Raw genomic sequence first — 20860 nt, 5'->3', positions numbered from 1 at the left:
ATTATTTAACTTTTCAGTTAAAAATCGCTGAAGTTAACATGTAAACTGCAAAATTGTTTCTGGTGTCTGAGCAATAATTTTTATTTTTCAACTGAAACTAGAGACTACCTGAAAATTTAAAAGATGTTTTTTTTTGGTTTGATGAACCTGATACATCGCTTTATGGGTTGAGCTGTACATTAAGAATTTTTCTAAATGCGTTACGCATATAGCACCTTAGGGTTCTTTGGAACTCACACCTTAGCTATTTTTCTAAGCAAAAACGGCATTAGAGTTTCAGACATCTGTAATGGTATTGACACAGCTCTTTATTATAGTTATGTCACTTTGAAGGCATTATGTATAATATGCTTAAACGATGAAAGTAGCAACGATGGGACATCAACGAATGCTATTATATCCAAATCGCTTACTTCGTCTAGCTTATCATCAAGTGGGGTCAGTGCCAAGAGCCAATCTCCTCTGGACTCCTCGGGTTCTGCTTCGATCCGATTATCAGCAACTAAGTCTAAATTAAAGAGTTCTTCACAAGCAAATGAGTTGAAAGCAGAGGATGAAAACGGTATTTTCGATCTGCTTGTTTCTCTGAAACCTCAATACGATCTTTTAAGTTTATTAGGAAAAGGATGTTTTGGTGAAGTTTATTCCCTAAGAGATAGAACAACAGGGAAGCTTGTGGCAATCAAAATAATTCAAAAGTCACCAAAACGCAAAAACAGAGCTATGGATAATCTAAGAAAAGAATCAACAATTTTAAAAGAGCTTAGCGGAAAAAAAGGAATTCCAAAGTTTTTTTATTTTAATTACAATGAAAACATAGCATATATGATACTGGAGCTGCTAGGACCATCCTTAGATAAATTTTTAGGTGATAGGACCAATCCTACATCATTAAAATATTCCATAGTTAAGCGCTTTGCTAGTACATTAATAGAGGCACTAAGGGCTCTACATGATTTGGGTTATTTGCATATGGACTTGAAGCCGGAGAATACCGCAGTACAATTCGAAGAAAATAGTAAAGAGCCACTGTTGGATAAGAATCGACTGGAGAATGCCAGCTTTTTTTTAATCGACTTTGGACTTTCCAAAAAGTACATTAACGACGGAGAACACCACAAACAGATCGTGACGAATCATTTTGAAGGCAATAAAAAATATGCATCGATAAACGCCCATTTGCGTTCAACTCAGGGAAGAGGTGATGACCTTGAATCATTTGGATACGTCTTGATTTTTTTGACGTTAGGAAAGCTCCCTTGGAGCTATCTCGGTCGTTTTAAAGACAAAGATGAACATGAAAAAAAAGTAATAAAAACTAAAATAAAACTAAAAAATGATAAGTCACTCTGGAAAAATACACTTGAAAATTATCCTGAGCTGTATTTATACATGAAAAACATTTACGAGTTGGAGTTTACTCAAAAACCTGACTATGAGTATTTAAAAAAGTTATTTCAATCCTGAATTTGAATTTCATTGAGTGAACAAACTACAATAAGAGATAAAACTCCACAAAAAACCTCAAAAGATACTGCGGCCAGTAGAGAGAAAAGAGATGAAAGATTAAAATGACGCTTATATTTCATAGGAAAGATAATGAAAATTGAAACTAAGTTAACTATTCTGTCGCAAAAATAATCCTCTTGTTAGCTAACATTGAAGCAACTCTTTTTGGTCCAGTAGGTATTCTTGTCCCCTGGTGATTATGTAAAATTTTAATTCCCTTATTGACTATTGGTTCTTTTTTCAAAAGACAACCATAAATTGGATAAATATTTAAATTCCCCTTGTCTCTATTTATTGAAAGATTAGCAAACATATATTTTTTAATTTCTATAGCCTCCCTCGCCCACTGAGAAAAACCCCTGTCATTAGAAATAGCTATAGCCTCATCAAATTGTATAAAATGTTCAGGATGAAAGAATGTATGTTCAGCCAGATCCGAAACAAAAGTTTCAGGAGGCTTTCTTAATTGTAGATTTTTTTCTATTGAGTTGTGATGCTCAATAAATCTTTCAATAAACTGTTGGTGAGTTCTACCAATATAAAACTTCCCACAAAAACAAGGAAGTAAATACACTCCACAAACTAAATCACCGCGGGTTAAATCCTTCCCAGCATTAAAGAAACTACCTAATGGTCTCACTGATTGGAAACGACGTCATATTTGTCGACTGACGTCATTTTAAGGATTGAGTTGTATGCGTCATGAAGTTGTTTGTCGACTGACGTCATGTTTGTCACCTGATGAAATTACATACCGGGACACCGGGACACAAATGACTACCGGGACAGAGGGAATATAAATGGCGACCGGGAACCTCAAAGAGAAATTACAGACTGGGAAAGCCGGACACAAATCACAACCGGGACACAGGGAATATAAATGACGACCGGGACACAGAGACACAACTACAACGGGGACGCCGAAGGCACAGGTGGGATATATAAATGACGACCAGGACACAGGGATTGTTCGAATAGAAATTACAGTTCGGGACACCGGGACACAAATGACGACCGGGACACAGGGAATATAAATGACGACCGGGACACAGGGACACATCATTAGAATAATGAGGTATAGATCTCAATATGGATTGTTTTTCCCATGGACAATTATATGTTGCATGTTCAAGAGTCAGTAAACCTGACAATCTATTTATATGCATAGACAATGGGACAGCGAAGAATGTTGTATATTCGCATACGTTTTACGTAGTTAAAAACATATATATATATATACATATAAATAAATATACAACATTCTTTGCTGTCCCAGGTTGTACGCGTCCCCGTTGTAGTTGTGTCCCTGTGTCCTGGTCGTCATTTATATTCCCTGTGTCCCGATCGTCATTTGTGTCCCGATATCCCAGTCTGTAATCTCTCTTTGAGTGTCTCGGTCGTCATTTATATTCCCTCTGTCCCGGTGTCCCGGTCGTCATTTGTGTCCCGGTGTCTCGCTCTGTAATTTCTCTTCGAGTGTCCCGGTCGTCATTTATATTCCCTGTGTCCCGGTTGTCATTTGTGTCCCGGTGTCCCGGTCTGTAGCGTCATCTTATAATGACGTCATATGCAAAGCCTTATATACTTATAATGACGTCAAATGCAAACCCACAAACAAACAAACATGCATATATGCAACTTATTTTTATATATTTAGATACAGTTTCTTCTTTATTATTTTTTCTTTTTTAGTTTTTTCTTTTTTTTAGTTTCCTCTTTTTATTGATTTGTTTTCTTCAATTTGTCAATGTTCATTCTAATATTGACACTTGGAAAATTCTTTACGTGCCAAACATGCTAAAGCTCCAACAATTTATATTAAATCTCAAAATTTGGGGTATCTGTTTTAAGGTTTTCGAATTACTTTAATCTATTGTCAAAATATATTGAAATATTTGTACAATTCCCAATTTTTTCTAGTTTTTTCTTTTTTTTCTTTTTTTACGTTTTTTCTTTTTAGGTTTTTTCTTTTTTACTTTTTTTAATTTTTTTTTTAGTTTTTAAGTTTTAGTTTTTTTTTAGTTTTTTACCATTTTTCTTTTTTCGAATTAGAAGATATAATCTGGCGTAACAGACAAAGTGTAACAGACATAACAGACAGACAACTTATTTATATATATACTAGCTGTTGGGGTGGCCCTTCGCGCCACCCCAACACCTAGTTGGTGGGGGCGCTTCGCGCCCCCCCCAAGCCCCCCCGCGCGCGTAAGTCGTTACGCGCCATATTAGTTACGCCCCATATATATATATATGTTTTTAACTACGTAAAACTTGCGAATATACAACATTCTTTGCTGTCCCATTGTCTGTGCATATAAATAGATTTTCAGGTTTACCGACTCTTGAACATGCAACATATAATGGTCCATGGGAAAACAATCCGTATTCAGATCTATACCTCATGATTCTAATGATTGCCCTTGAGCTTTGTTGATGGTGATTGCTAATCGACCATTCCCTGAGTCGCCATCGTCATTTATATATCCCCCTGTGCACCCCGGCGTCCCCTTTGTAGTTATGTCCCTGTGTCCCGGTCGTCATTTATATTCCCTGTGTCCCGGTCGTCATTTGTGTCCCGGTGTTCCAGTCTGTGATTTCTCTTTGAGTGTCCCGGGCGTCATTTATATTCCTGGTGTCCCGGTGTCCCGGTCGTCATTTATATCCCCCTGTGCCCCCCGGCGTCCCCATTGTAGTTGTGTCCCTGTGTCCCGGTCGTCATTTATATTCCCTGTGTCCCAGTCGTCATTTGTATCCCGGTGTCCCGGTCTGTATATACATTTGTTTTTTAGTTTTGTTTTTCTCCTTTATTTTTTTCCTTTTTTCTTTTTTTTCTTTTTTAGTTTATTTTGATTTTTAGATTTTTTAGTTTTTTTATTAGTTTTTAGTTTTTTTGTAGTTTTTACCATTTTTTTTAGTTTTCTTAGTTTTTTTTTTACTTATGTCCTGGTCGTCATTTATACTCCCTGTGTCCCGGTCGTCATTTGTGTCTCGGTGCTTTGTTGATTGCTAATTTATATTATATTTATATTTATATTTTTTATATTTATTAATATTTTTTTAGTTTTCTTTTTCTCTTATTTTTCAGTTTTTTTCCTTTTTTTTAGTTTTTTCTTTTTTAGTTTTTAGTTTTTTTTTGTTTTTTACCTTTTTTTAGTTTTTTTAGTTTTTTTAGTTTTTTAGCTTTTTTAGTTTTTTTATTAGTTTTTAGTTTTTTTTTTTTTAGTTTTTGCCTTTTTTTAGTTTTTTCAGTTTTTTTTAGTTTTTAGTTTTTTTATTTTTTTTTAGTTTTTTAGCTTTTTTAGTTTTTTTTCTTTTTAGTTTTTTTTGTAGTTTTTACCTTTTTTAGTTTTTTTTCTTCTTTTGTATTAGTGTGAAATAATTCAGACGTCATATGCGGACAAACACGACGTCACTCGACAGACAGACAGTTTTTTTAGTTTTTTTAGTTTTTTTTTTTACTTATGTCCTGGTCGTCATTTATACTCCCTGTGTCCCGGTCGTCATTTGTGTCTCGGTGCTTTGTTGATTGCTAATTTATATTATATTTATATTTATATATTTTATATTTATTAATATTTTTTTAGTTTTCTTTTTCTCTTATTTTTCAGTTTTTTTAGTTTTTTCTTTTTTAGTTTTTAGTTTTTTTTTTGTTTTTTACCTTTTTTAGCTTTTTTAGTTTTTTAGCTTTTTTAGTTTTTTTATTAGTTTTTAGTTTTTTTTTTTAGTTTTTGCCTTTTTTAGTTTTTTCAGTTTTTTTTTAGTTTTTAGTTTTTACCTTTTTTTAGTTTTTTTTTAGTTTTTTAGCTTTTTTAGTTTTTTTTCATATATATTTATTCATATTTTTTTAGTTTTCTTTTTCTCTTTCATTTTTCAGTTTTTTCCTTTTTTTTAGTTTTTTTCTTTTTTAGTTTTTAGTTTTTTTTAGTTTTTTACCTTATTTTAGTTTTTTTTAGTTTTTTTTTAGTTTTTTAGCTTTTTTAGTTTTTTTATTAGTTTTTATTTTTTTTGTAGTTTTTGCCTTTTTTTATTTTTTTCAGTTTTTTTTAGTTATTAGATTTTTACCTTTTTTTAGTTTTTTTTTAGTTTTTTAGCTTTTTTAGTTTTTTTTCTTTTTAGTTTTTTTTGTAGTTTTTACCTTTTTTAGTTTTTTTCTTCTTTTGTATTAGTGTGAAATAATTCAGACGTCATATGCGGACAAACATGACGTCACCTGATCCATCCACAGATCCACACACAGACAACTTATTTTTATATATATAGATATATATATATCTATCTTCTATATATATAAAAATAAGTTGTCTGTCTGTCTGTGGATGGATCAGGTGACGTCACCTGAAAAAACTGGATCAGTTGACGTCAAAACTGAAAAAACTAAAAAAAGGCAAAAACTACAAAAAAAACTAAAAACTAATAAAAAAAATAAAAAAGCTAAAAAACTAAAAAAACTAAAAAAAGGCAAAAACTACAAAAAAAACTAAAAACTAATAAAAAAAGCTAAAAAACTAAAAAAACTAAAAAAAGGCAAAAACTACAAAAAAAAACTAAAAACTAATAAAAAAAATAAAAAAGCTAAAAAACTAAAAAAACTAAAAAAACTAAAAAAAGGTAAAAAACTAAAAAAAATAAAAAATAAAAAAAACTAAAAAAAAGGAAAAAACTGAAAAATAAGCTAAAATAAAGGTAAAAACCAATAAAAAACTAAAAAAAAAACTGAAAAAACTAAAAAAAGACAAAAACTACAAAAAAAACTAAAAACTAATAAAAAAAGTAAAAAAGCTAAAAAACTAAAAAAACTAAAAAAACTAAAAAAAGGTAAAAAACTAAAAAAAATAAAAAATAAAAAAAACTAAAAAAAAGGAAAAAACTGAAAAATAAGCTAAAATAAAGGTAAAAACCAATAAAAAACTAAAAAGAAAAAAAGGAAAAAACTAAAAAAAATTTTCATCTAAAAAACTAAAAAAAACTAAAAAAGGTAAAAACTAAAAGAACTAAAAAAGAAAAAAATAAATGACGAAACTCAAAGAGAAAGCGACCAGGACAAAAGGAATGTTCGATTAGCAATCAACAAAGCACCGGGACACAGGGAGTATAAATGACGACCAGGACATAAGTAAAAAAAAAAACTATCTATATATATAAAAATAAGTTGTCTGTGGATCTGTGGATCGTGGATCAGGTGACGTCACCTGAAAAAACTGGATCAGGTGACGTCAAAACTGAAAAAACTAAAAAAAAGCAAAAACTACAAAAAAAAACTAAAAACTAATAAAAAAAATAAAAAAGCTAAAAAACTAAAAAAACTAAAAAAAGGCATAAACTACAAAAAAAAACTAAAAACTAATAAAAAAGCTAAAAAACTAAAAAAACTAAAAAAAAGGCAAAAACTACAAAAAAAACTAAAAACTAATAAAAAAAATAAAAAAGCTAAAAAACTAAAAAAACTAAAAAAACTAAAAAAAGGTAAAAAACTAAAAAAACTAAAAACTAAATAAAAACTAAAAAAAGGAAAAAACTGAAAAATAAGCTAAAATAAAGGTAAAAACCAATAAAAAACTAAAAAAAACTGAAAAAACTAAAAAAAGGCAAAAACTACAAAAAAACTAAAAACTAATAAAAAAAGTAAAAAAGCTAAAAAACTAAAAAAACTAAAAAAACTAAAAAAACTAAAAAAAGGTAAAAAACTAAAAAAAATAAAAAATAAAAAAAAACTAAAAAAAAAGGAAAAACTGAAAAATAAGCTAACATAAAGGTAAAAACCAATAAAAAACTAAAAAGAAAAAAAGGAAAAAACTAAAAAAAATTTTCATCTAAAAAACTAAAAAAAAACTAAAAAAGGTAAAAACTAAAAGAACTAAAAAAGAAAAAAATAAATGACGACACTCAAAGAGAAAGCGACCAGGACAAAAGGAATGTTCGATTAGCAATCAACAAAGCACCGGGACACAGGGAGTATAAATGACGACCAGGACATAAGTAAAAAAAAAAATTAACAAAACTAAAAAGAAGGTAAAAACTACAAAAAAACTAAAAAGAAAAAAAAACTAAAAACTAATGAAAAAACTAAAAAATCTAAAAATCTAAATAAACTAAAAAAGAAAAAAAAGGAAAAAATAAAGGAGAAAAACAAAACTAAAAAACGAATGTATATACAGACCGGTACACCGGGATACAAATGACGACCGGGACACAGGGAATATAAATGACGACCGGGACACAGGGACACAACTACAACGGGGACACCGGGGGAAACAGGGGGATATAAATGACGACCGGGACAAAAAAACTAAAAAGAAAAAAAAAACTAAAAACTAATAAAAAAACTAAAAAATCTAAAAATCTAAATAAGCTAAAAAAGAAAAAAAAGGAAAAAAATAAAGGAGAAAAACAAAACTAAAAAACGAATGTATATACAGACCGGGACACCGGGATACAAATGACGACCGGGACACAGGGAATATAAATGACGACCGGGACACAGGGACACAACTACAACGGGGACACCGGGGGAAACAGGGGGATGTAAATGACGACCGGGACACCGGGACAGGGAATGGTCGATTAGCAATCACCATCAACAAAGCTCAAGGGCAATCATTAGAATCATGAGGTATAGATCTGAATACAGATTGTTTTCCCATGGACCATTATATGTTGCATGTTCAAGAGTCGGTAAACCTGACAATCTATTTATATGCAAAGACAATGGGACAGCAAAGAATGTTGTATATTCGCAAGTTTTACGTAGTTAAAACCATATATATATATATATATATATATATATATATATATATATATATATATATATATATATATATATATATATATATATATATATATATATATATATATATATATATATATATATATATATACTAGCTGTTGGGGTGGCGCTTTGCGCCACCCCAACACCTAGTTGGTGGGGGCGCTTCGCGCCCCCACCAAGCCCCCCCGCGCGCGTAAGTCGTTATGCGCCATATTAGTTACGCGCCATTGTAGTTGTGTCCCTATGTCCCACCTGTGAATATAGATATATATATATATATATATATATATATATACTAGCTGTTGGGGTGGCGCTTCGCGCCACCCCAACACCTAGTTGGTGGGGGCGCTTCGCGCCCCCCCCCAAGCCCCCCCGCGCGCGTAAGTCGTTACGCGCCATAATAGTTACGCGCCATTGTAGTTGTGTCCCTATGTCCCACCTGTGAATATAGATAGATATATATATATATGGTTTTAACTACGTAAAACTTGCGAATATACAACATTCTTTGCTGTCCCATTGTCTTTGCATATAAATAGATTGTCAGGTTTACCGACTCTTGAACATACAACATATAATGGTCCATGGGAAAACAATCTGTATTCAGATCTATACCTCATGATTCTAATGATTGCCCTTGAGCTTTGTTGATGGTGATTGCTAATCGACCATTCCCTGTCCCGGTGTCCCGGTCGTCATTTACATCCCCCTGTTTCCTCCGGTGTCCCCGTTGTAGTTGTGTCCCTGTGTCCCGGTCGTCATTTATATTCCCTGTGTCCCGGTCGTCATTTGTATCCCGGTGTCCCGGTCTGTATATACATTCGTTTTTTAGTTTTGTTTTTCTCCTTTATTTTTTTCCTTTTTTTTTCTTTTTTAGCTTATTTAGATTTTTAGATTTTTTAGTTTTTTTATTAGTTTTTAGTTTTTTTTTCTTTTTAGTTTTTTTGTCCCGGTCGTCATTTATATCCCCCTGTTTCCCCCGGTGTCCCCGTTGTAGTTGTGTCCCTGTGTCCCGGTCGTCATTTATATTCCCTGTGTCCCGGTCGTCATTTGTATCCCGGTGTACCGGTCTGTATATACATTCGTTTTTTAGTTTTGTTTTTCTCCTTTATTTTTTTCCTTTTTTTTCTTTTTTAGTTTATTTAGATTTTTAGATTTTTTAGTTTTTTTATTAGTTTTTAGTTTTTTTTTTCTTTTTAGTTTTTTTGTAGTTTTTACCTTCTTTTTAGTTTTGTTAATTTTTTTTTTACTTATGTCCTGGTCGTCATTTATGCTCCCTATGTCCCGGTGCTTTGTTGATTGCTAATCGAACATTCCTTTTGTCCTGGTCGCTTTCTCTTTGAGTGTCGTCATTTATTTTTTTCTTTTTTAGTTCTTTTAGTTTTTACCTTTTTTAGTTTTTTTTTAGTTTTTTAGATGAAAATTTTTTTTAGTTTTTTCCTTTTTTTCTTTTTAGTTTTTATTGGTTTTTACCTTTATGTTAGCTTATTTTTCAGTTTTTTCCTTTTTTTTTATTTTTTTTTTATTTTTTATTTTTTTTAGTTTTTTACCTTTTTTTAGTTTTTTTTAGTTTTTTTAGTTTTTTAGTTTTTTAGCTTTTTTACTTTTTTTATTAGTTTTTAGTTTTTTTGTAGTTTTTGCCTTTTTTTAGTTTTTTCAGTTTTTTTTTTAGTTTTTTATTGGTTTTTACCTTTATTTTAGCTTATTTTTCAGTTTTTTCCTTTTTTTTAGTTTTTTTTAGTTTTTAGTTTTTTTAGTTTTTTACCTTTTTTTAGTTTTTTTAGTTTTTTTAGTTTTTTAGCTTTTTTATTTTTTTTATTAGTTTTTAGTTTTTTTTGTAGTTTTTGCCTTTTTTTTAGTTTTTTTAGTTTTTTAGCTTTTTTATTAGTTTTTAGTTTTTTTTGTAGTTTTTGCCTTTTTTTAGTTTGACAACTTATTTTTATATATATAGATAGTTTTTTTTTTTACTTATGTCCTGGTCGTCATTTATACTCCCTGTGTCCCTGTGCTTTGTTGATTGCTAATCGAACATTCCTTTTGTCCTGGTCGCTTTCTCTTTGAGTGTCGTCATTTATTAGTTTTTTCCTTTTTTTTTTAGTTTTTTATTGGTTTTTACCTTTATTTTAGCTTATTTTTCAGTTTTTTCCTTTTTTTTAGTTTTTTTTTATTTTTTATTTTTTTTAGTTTTTTACCTTTTTTTAGTTTTTTTTTTAGTTTTTTTAGTTTTTTAGCTTTTTTACTTTTTTTATTAGTTTTTAGTTTTTTTTGTAGTTTTTGCCTTTTTTTAGTTTTTTCAGTTTTTTTTTTAGTTTTTTATTGGTTTTTACCTTTATAGTTTTTTTAGTTTTTTAGCTTTTTTATTTTTTTTATTAGTTTTTAGTTTTTTTTGTAGTTTTTGCCTTTTTTTAGTTTTTTCAGTTTTGACGTCACCTGATCCAGTTTTTTCAGGTGACGTCACCTGACACATCCATCCATCCATCCACAGACAACTTATTTTTATATATATAGATATACTAGCTGTTGGGGTGGCGCTTCGCGCCACCCCAACACCTAGTTGGTGGGGCGCTTTGCGCCCCCCCAAGCCCACCCGCGCGCGTAAGTCGTTACGCACCATATTAGTTATGCGCCATTGTAGTTGTGTCCCTGTGTCCCACCTGTGAATATAGATAGATTTATATATGTGTTTCAAACTACGCAAAAATTGCAAATAAACAACATTCTTGGCTTTCCCATTGTCTGTGCATATGCAAAGCCGTATGTACTAATAATGACGTCAATACAAATTAACTGCGTAAAACTTGCGAATAAACAACATTCTTCGCTGTCCAATTGTCGCTGCTATGATTCTCGCCTGAGAATGGTAGAAGAGACCCTGCTCTATGATAAATTTGCCCTTTTACTTTGAAAGTAGACATAAATTGATCTGGATTTTCAATTTGGGCTCCAAACGACGTCATTTGGAAACATGAGTTGTATTTTCTGATTCATTTTTATTCCTTATGTCCCGGTGTCCCGGTCGTCATTTATATCCCCCTGTTTTATATCCCACTTATTTTTCAGTTTTTTCCTTTTTTTAGTTTTTTTTTTTACTTTTTTAGTTCTTTTAGTTTTTACGTTTTTTGTTTTTTTTAGTTTTTTAGATGAATTTTTTTTTTAGTTTTTTACCTTTTTTTCTTTTTAGTTTTTATTGGTTTTTACCTTTTTTTAGCTTTTTATCTTTTTTATTTTTTTTTATTTTTATTTTTAATTTTATTAGTATTCTTTTTCTCTTCTATTTTTCATTTTTCCTTTTTTTTAGTTTTTTTTTAGTTTTTAGTTTTTTAAGTTTTTTCCTTTTTTTAGTTTCTTTAGTTTTTTTAGTTTTTCGGCTTTTTTATTTTTTTATTAGTTTTTAGTTTTTTTTGTAGTTTTTGCCTTTTTTTAGTTTTTTCAGTTTTTTTTTTAGTTTTTAGTTTTTTACCTTTTTTAGCCTAACCAGAATTTGAACCTGGGACCTTCATTTTCCGTTCTGACACCCTCTCTCACCGAGTGACTACTCCAGCATGTTCATTTTGGTGTTTTAAATGGTATATTATTAACCAAATTAATGTGTTTTACAATATACTAAGCATCGTCATAACAAAAATGACGGCAACTAATTTCATGACGTCAGCCGAAACATGACGTCACCTGATCCACAGATCCACAGACCCACAGATCCACAGACAACTTATTTTTATATATATAGATATATATATATATATATATATATATATATATATATATACTAGCTGTTACTGTTACAGCTAGCTATACTAGCTGTTGGGGTGGCGCTTCGCGCCAACCCAACACCTAGTTGGTGGGGCGTTTCGCGCCCCCCAAGCCCCCCCGCGCGCGTAAGTCGTTACGCGCCATATTAGTTACGCGCCATTGTAGCTGTGTCCCTGTGTCCCACCTGTGAATAGAGATAGATATGAATATATATTTTTAACTACGTAAAACATGCGAATATACAACATTCTTCGCTGTCCCATTGTCTGTGCATATAAATAGCATTTATATTCCCTGTGTCCCGGTCGTCATTTGTGTCCTGGTGTCCCAGTTTGTATTTTCTCTTTGAGTGTCCTGGTCGTCATTTATATTCCCTGTGTCCCAGTGTCCCGGTCGTCATTTGTGTCCCGGTGTCCCGGTCTGTAATTTCTATTCAAACAATCCCTGTGTCTCAGTCGTAAATAATATATCCCGCCTGTGCCCCCGGCGTCCCCGTTGTAGTTGTCTCCCTTCGTCCCGGTCGTCATTTATATTCCCGGTCGTGATTTGTGTCCGGGTGTCCCAGTCTGTAATTTTTCTTTGAGGTTCCTGGTCGTCATTTATATTCCCTCTGTGTCGGTCGTCATTTGTGTCCCGGTCTGTAATTTATCTTTTAGTGTTTTTACTTTTTAGTTTTTTTTAGTTTTTTACATTTTTTCAGTTTTTTTTTTCTTCTTTATTTTTCAGCGTCACTATGAAGTACATATCGCCGAACTGATATGTGTCCTGGTGTCCCAGTTTGTATTTTCTCTTTGAGTGTCCCGGTCGTCATTTATATTCCCTGTGTCCCAGTGTCCTGGTCGTCATTTGTGTCCCGGTCTGTAATTTATCTTTGAGTGTTTTTTCTTTTTAGTTTTTTTTTAGTTTTTTACATTTTTTCAGTTTTTTTTCTTCTTTATTTTTCAGCGTCACTATGAAGTACATATCGCCGAACCTTTGTTTTTTAACTTAAATCTGGTAGGCATTGATGACCTTATCCAAGTCAAAATCCCAAACCCAATCATCATCACTATCATTTTCAGTTTTGATATGTTTTGACTCTCGCTTTCCAGGTGGATTTTCATCTAACTGCGCGGTTTTGCGTTCTCTAGCCGCAAGCCTGTTTTCTTGCTGTTCTTGTGATTCCTCGGCACGCTTTCTTTTCTTACTTTCTATATCAGTTGCAAGCCTGTTTTCTTGCTGTTCTTGTGATTCCTCTGCACGCTTTCTTTTCTTACTTTCTCTATCAGCAGCAAGTTTTTTGGCATAGACGCTTTGAGCAGCTTCCTCGGCTGTTGCCATTGTAGGTTCTTCAGTCATTTTACAATTAAACATTTTTCCGTGAACGCATGTCTTAAATACCATTAATGACATCACCATCATAGCAAAAATGACGACAACTAACTTCATGACGTCAGTCGACACAGAAACATGACGTCACCTGACAGACAGACACACAGACAGACAACTTATTTATATATATATATATATATATATATATATATAGATATAGATATGTTTTTAACGACGTAAAACTTGTGAATATACAACATTCTTCGCTGCCCCATTGTCTGTGCATATAAATAGATTGTCAGGTTCACCGACTCTTGAACATGCAACATATAATTGTCCATGGGAAAAACAATCCATATTCAGATCTATACCTCCTGATTCTAATGATTGCCCTTGAGCTTTGTTGATGGTGATTGCTAATCGAACATTGCCTGTGTCCCCGTCGTCATTTATATATCCCCCCTGTGCCCCCGGTGTCACCGTTGTAGTTGTGTCCCTGTGTCCCGGTCGTCATTTATATTCCCTGTGTCCCGGTCGTCATCCCGGTGTCTCGGTCGTCATTTGTGCCCCGATATCCCGGTCTGTATATACATTCGTTTTTGAATTGGTATATGATAAAATAAATTTTCAATTTTTTCCCTTTTTTTCTTTTTAGTTTTTTTTATTGGTTTTTACCTTTTTTTAGGTTTTTTAGTTTTTTCTTTTTTCTTTTTAGTTTTTTTTTTGAAGTTTGTATCTTTTTAGTTTTTTATTTTTATTTTATTTTTTTAGTTTTCTTTTTCTCCTTTATTTTTCAGTTTTTTTACTTTTCTTAGTTTTTTTTCTTTTTTAGTTCTTTTAGTTTTTACCTTTTTTTAGTTTTTTTTAGTTTTTTTTAGATTTTTAGCTTTTTTTAGTTTTTTTTTATCAGTTTTTTGTTAATTTTATGGTTTTTTCCTTTTTTTAGTTTTTTTTTAGTTTTTTACCTTTTTTTTAGTTTTTTTTAGTTTTTAAGCTTTTTTAGATTTTTTCTTTTTTTTCTTTTTAGTTTTTTTGTAGTTTTTACCTTCTTTAGATTTTTCTTCTTTTATATTAATGCTAAAGCCAAGGTTCGAACCTGGAACCTCTTGAACCTAGAACCTGGAATATAACACCTTATCAACTCAGCTACATTGGCTTGAATACATTCGTTTTTGAATTGGTATATGATGAAATAATTCAGACGTCATATTATATGATGAAAAAAATTTTTAGTTTTTTTTTTCCTTTTTTTCTTTTTAGTTTTTTTTATTGGTTTTTACCTTTTTTTTAGCTTTTTTAGTTTTTTTTGTTTTTTCTTTTTAGTTTTTTTTGTAGTTTTTATCTTTTTTAGTTTTTTTATTTTTATTTATATTTTTTAGTTTTCTTTTTCTCTTTTATTTTTCAGTTTTTTCCTTTTTTTAGTTTTTTCTTTTTTAGTTTTTAGTTTTTTTTAGTTTTTTACCTTTTTTTAGTTTTTTTAGTTTCTTTTAGTTTTTTAGCTTTTTTAGTTTTTTTTATTAGTTTTTAGTTTTTTTTTAGTTTTTACCTTTTTTAGTTTTTTTTCTTCTTTTGTATTAGTGTGAAATAATTCAGACGTCATATGCGGACAAACACTACGTCACTCGACAGACAGACATAACCCACAAACAACTTATTTTTATATATATAGATGTATAATTTAATTTTTATATATATATATATATATATATATATATATGTATAATTTAATTTTTATATATATAGATATATATAATATATATTTAACTACTTAAAACTTGCGAATATACTACAACATTCTTTGCTGTTCTATTGTCTGTCCATATAAATAGATTGTCAGGTTTACCTACTCTTGAACATGCAGCATAATAATTGTCCATGGGAAAACAATCCGTATTCATATCTATACCGCATTTTCTTGAACATGCAGCAGAATAATTGTCCATGGGAAAACAATCCATATTCATATCTATACCGCATTTTTCTAACGATTGCCCTTGAGCTTTGTTGATGGTGATTGCTAATCGAACATTCCCTGTGTCCCCCTCGTCATTTATATATCCCCTGTGCCCCTGGCTTCCCCGTTGTAGTTGTGCAGCATCGTGAATTACATGGCGCGGTTTCAAAAGTTGGAAAATCTATAGACAAAGCAAGTATAAACACAAACCAAGATATCACTCTGTTTACTTATAATTTATGCCTGCTGAATTTACTAGGAATAGAATCACTAGTACCAGTTCCACTAGTACACCAGAATCACTGTTCCAGCTATATAATAATAGGAAATTACAGTAAGTAAATTGAAATTATAAAAGCTGAATTGATTAGTAGAATAAAAAGCCTTAAATCAAGAGCACAGAGGAGAATATTATATTTATTCCTGAAAGTACCCTGTAAGAGGGATCACTCTGTTTAGTGAGTGTTACTGCATCCAATTCCAGGCACACACCCCAGGTGATTCTTGATTCTAATGCAATTCATAGTTCACTTCAGAGCTGAAACGGGAAAGCTGAATATTTTGCAGCTCTTTACTTTTGTTGCAGGATATGGTAACTGGAAGATAAGACAAAGAATAAGTTGTCTGTGTATGTGTGTGTGTGTCTGTGTGTGTGTCGAGTGACGTCATGTTTGTGTGTCAACTGACGTCATGTTTGTCGACTGACGAAATTAATGACCGGGACATCGGAACCAAAATGACGACCGGGACACCGGGACATAGGGAATATAAATGACGACCGGGACACTCAAAGAGAAAGCGACCGGGACACAAGGAATGTTTGATTAGCAATCACCACCAACAAAGCACCGGGACACAAATGACGACCGGGACACAGGGAATATAAATGACGACCGCGACACTCAAAGAGAAATTACAGACTGGGACACCGGGACACAAATGACGACCGGGACACAGGGAAACAACAACAACGGGGACGCCGGGGGCACAGGGGGATATATAAATGACGACGGGGACACAGGGAATGTTCGATTAGCAATCACCATCAACAAAGCTAAAGGGCAATCATTAGAATAATGAGGTATAGATCTGAATACAGGTTGTTTTACCCATGAAAAATTATATGCTGCATGTTCAAGAGTCGGTAAACCTGACAATCTATTTATATGCACAGACAATGAGACAGCCAAGAAGGTTGTATATTCGCAAGTTTTACGTAATTAATATATCTATATATATAAAAATAAGTTGTCTGTCTGTCTGTGGATGGATCAGGTGACGTCACCTGAAAAAACTGGATCAGGTGACGTCAAAACTGAAAAAACTAAAAAAAGGCAAAAACTACAAAAAAAACTAAAAACTAATAAAAAAAATAAAAAAGCTAAAAAACTAAAAAAACTAAAAAAAGGCAAAAACTACAAAAAAAACTAAAAACTAATAAAAAAGCTAAAAAACTAAAAAAACTAAAAAAAGGCAAAAACTACAAAAAAAACTAAAAACTAATAAAAAAAATAAAAAAGCTAAAAAACTAAAAAAACTAAAAAAACTAAAAAAAGGTAAAAAACTAAAAAAACTAAAAACTAAAAAAAACTAAAAAAAAGGAAAAAACTGAAAAATAAGCTAAAATAAAGGTAAAAACTAATAAAAAACTAAAAAAAAACTGAAAAAACTAAAAAAAGGCAAAAACTACAAAAAAAAACTAAAAACTAATAAAAAAAGTAAAAAACCTAAAAAACTAAAAAAACTAAAAAAACTCTAAAAGAACTAAAAAAGAAAAAAATAAATGACGAAACTCAAAGAGAAAGCGACCAGGACAAAAGGAATGTTCGATTAGCAATCAACAAAGCACCGGGACACAGGGAGTATAAATGACGACCAGGACATAAGTAAAAAAAAAAACTATCTATATATATAAAAATAAGTTGTCTGTGGATCTGTGGATCGTGGATCAGGTGACGTCACCTGAAAAAACTGGATCAGGTGACGTCAAAACTGAAAAAACTAAAAAAAGGCAAAAACTACAAAAAAAACTAAAAACTAATAAAAAAAAATAAAAAAGCTAAAAAACTAAAAAAACTAAAAAAAGGCAAAAACTACAAAAAAAACTAAAAACTAATAAAAAAGCTAAAAAACTAAAAAAACTAAAAAAAAGGCAAAAACTACAAAAAAAACTAAAAACTAATAAAAAAAGTAAAAAAGCTAAAAAACTAAAAAAACTAAAAAAACTCAAAAAAGGTAAAAAACTAAAAAAAATAAAAATAAAAAAAACTAAAAAAAAGGAAAAAACTGAAAAATAAGCTAACATAAAGGTAAAAACCAATAAAAAACTAAAAAGAAAAAAAGGAAAAAACTAAAAAAAATTTTCATCTAAAAAACTAAAAAAAACTAAAAAAGGTAAAAACTAAAAGAACTAAAAAAGAAAAAAATAAATGACGACATTCAAAGAGAAAGCGACCAGGACAAAAGGAATGTTCGATTAGCAATCAACAAAGCACCGGGACACAGGGAGTATAAATGACGACCAGGACATAAGTAAAAAAAAAAATTAACAAAACTAAAAAGAAGGTAAAAACTACAAAAAAACTAAAAAGAAAAAAAAACTAAAAACTAATAAAAAAACTAAAATATCTAAAAATCTAAATAAACTAAAAAAGAAAAAAAAAGGAAAAAAATAAAGGAGAAAAACAAAACTAAAAAACGAATGTATATACAGACCGGTACACCGGGATACAAATGACGACCGGGACACAGGGAATATAAATGACGACCGGGACACAGGGACACAACTACAACGGGGACACCGGGGGAAACAGGGGGATATAAATGACGACCGGGACAAAAAAACTAAAAAGAAAAAAAAACTAAAAACTAATAAAAAAACTAAAAAATCTAAAAATCTAAATAAGCTAAAAAAGAAAAAAAAAGGAAAAAAATAAAGGAGAAAAACAAAACTAAAAAACGAATGTATATACAGACCGGGACACCGGGATACAAATGACGACCGGGACACAGGGAATATAAATGACGACCGGGACACAGGGACACAACTACAACGGGGACACCGGGGGAAACAGGGGGATGTAAATGACGACCGGGACACCGGGACAGGGAATGGTCGATTAGTAATCACCATCAACAAAGCTCAAGGGCAATCATTAGAATCATGAGGTATAGATCTGAATACAGATTGTTTTCCCATGGACCATTATATGTTGCATGTTCAAGAGTCGGTAAACCTGACAATCTATTTATATGCAAAGACAATGGGACAGCAAAGAATGTTGTATATTCGCAAGTTTTACGTAGTTAAAACCATATATATATATATATATATATATATATATATATATATATATATATATATATATATATATATATATATATATATATATATATATATATATATATAACTATATTCACAGGTGGGACATAGGGACACAACTACAATGGCGCGTAACTATTATGGCGCGTAACGACTTACGCGCGCGGGGGGGCTTGGGGGTGCGCGAAGCGCCCCCACCAACTAGGTGTTGGGGTGGCGCGAAGCGCCACCCCAACAGCTAGTATATATATATATATATATATATATATATATATATATATATATATATATATATATATATATATATATATATATATATATATTAATATATACAATTTGTGAAGTTGCTGATGGTATCCTAGGGAAGAGTGCTAAGACAGCAACTAGGAATATTAGTGAAAAAGCTTTAGGTTTAATAGAGAGTAGAAGGGGTTTGTATAAGAATTATCTGAGCGATAGGTCGTATGAAAACAAAAGGAATGTAAAGAAAGTGGAGAAAGCATTAAAATATGAACTAAGGAGATGTGAAATGGAGGCGATGGATAAAATTGCTGAGGATCTGGAAGATGCGGCTAGACGGCATAATAGTAAAATATTATACTGGCATGTTAATAAATTGAAAGGGAGTAGCCGATCCGGACTAGTCCCAGTTAAAGATAGAAATGGGGTCACAATTAGTGATAAGGAAAAAGTTAAAGAAAGATGGGTGGAACATTTTGAGAATGTGCTAAACCGAGATACAGTTGCAGGAAAAGATATAGATGAAAATGAAAAAGTTTGTGATACCTTGGATGTGAAGGAAGATTTGTTTAGTGAGGAAGAATTAGCGACAGTACTAGAAGGATTAAAAAATAATAAGGCCCCAGGTACTGATAGTATGATTAATGAGTTCCTTAAATATGGTGGCTCTGAGGTTAGGAATAAGCTACTGAAGATTATGAACATGATTTTTGAAAAAGGGGAAGTACCCAATGATTTTAGGAAAACCTTAATTAAACCACTGTATAAGAAAGGTGACAAGAGTGAATGTCGGAATTATCGAGGCATTAGTCTGGTCTCTGTAGGTAGCAAATTACTGAGTAATATGATACTTTTTAGACTGAGACATGCTGTAGACAAAGTTTTAAGGGAAGAACAATGCGGTTTTAGAAAAGGTAGAGGATGTGTCGACCATGTTTTCATCACTCTTAGGTTAATAATTGAGAAGTCCCTTCGTTGTCAAACACCTTTGGTCCTTAGTTTTATCGATTATGAGCAAGCTTTCGATCCTGTTGATAGAACAGCGTTAACAAAGGTCTTATCGTTATATGGTATACCAGAAAAATACATTAAAGTGATTTGCGCTATGTACGAGAATAATACTGCTGCGGTTAAGGTAGGAAATGAGGTTAGCAACTGGTTTTGTATTAAATCAGGAGTTAAGCAGGGTTGTGTTCTATCCCCCTTTATATGGATCATTTTGATGGACTTCGTCTTAAGGAGCACAGGAAAGGCAATTGGAGACCATGGAATCAAATGGGGAGGAAGAACGCTCCTGGACTTAGATTATGCTGATGATTTAAGCATATTAGATGAAAGTGTGAGCAAAATGAATGAATTTTTAGAGGTTTTACGAGTTCAGGGTGCTAAAATAGGCTTGAAAATTAATGTTAAGAAGACTAAGTCACTAAGGTTAGAAATAAGTGAAGATGAACAGGTGACCTTAGGTAACGAAAAGATTGATCAGGTTGGGAGCTTCAGTTACCTTGGTAGTATTATTAGTAAAGATGGTGGGAGCAGTGAAGATGTTAAAAGTAGAATAGCTAAAGCTCAGGGTGTTTTTTCACAGTTAAAAAATGTTTGGAAGAATAGAAAGATAAGCCTACAAACCAAGATTAGAATATTGGAAGCTACAGTGATGACAGTGGTCAAATATGGCTCTGAAGCATGGACACTCCGAAAAGCAGATGAAAATTTACTAGATGTTTTCCAGAGAAATTGCCTACGGATTGTTCTGGGTACCCGGCTGACTGACCGTATTTCAAACAGTAGGTTGTACGAAAAGTGTGGTTCAATCCCGCTTTCTGGGGCTATAATGAAAGAAAGGTTGAGATGGCTAGGCCACGTTCTACGGATGAAGGATGACAGATTACCGAAGATTGTCCTTTTTGGCCAACCGTCTGGGGCTACACGGAAAGCAGGTCGTCCTTGTCTGGGTTGGGAGGATGTCATAAATAAGGATTTAAAGGAAATGGGAACTTCCTGGGAG

The 20860-nt window shown here is 31.8% G+C and overlaps 1 protein-coding gene across 1 annotated transcript in view; it reads right to left on the bottom strand.

The window, feature by feature from the left end:
* Positions 1-317: 317 nt before the first annotated feature.
* Positions 318-20860, bottom strand: part of LOC136028644 (casein kinase I-like) — a 70467-nt gene continuing 49924 nt past the window's right edge. The window contains exon 3 of the mRNA XM_065706497.1: positions 318-508. Coding sequence (XP_065562569.1) covers positions 318-508 — 191 coding nt within the window. The remainder of the gene's footprint in view (positions 509-20860) is intronic.

Source organism: Artemia franciscana, chromosome 1, assembly GCF_032884065.1.
Source record: "Artemia franciscana chromosome 1, ASM3288406v1, whole genome shotgun sequence".
Lineage (NCBI taxonomy): Eukaryota > Metazoa > Arthropoda > Branchiopoda > Anostraca > Artemiidae > Artemia > Artemia franciscana.
Note: the sequence above shows the minus strand (reverse complement) of the source record. Positions and strands in the feature narration are given on the sequence as shown.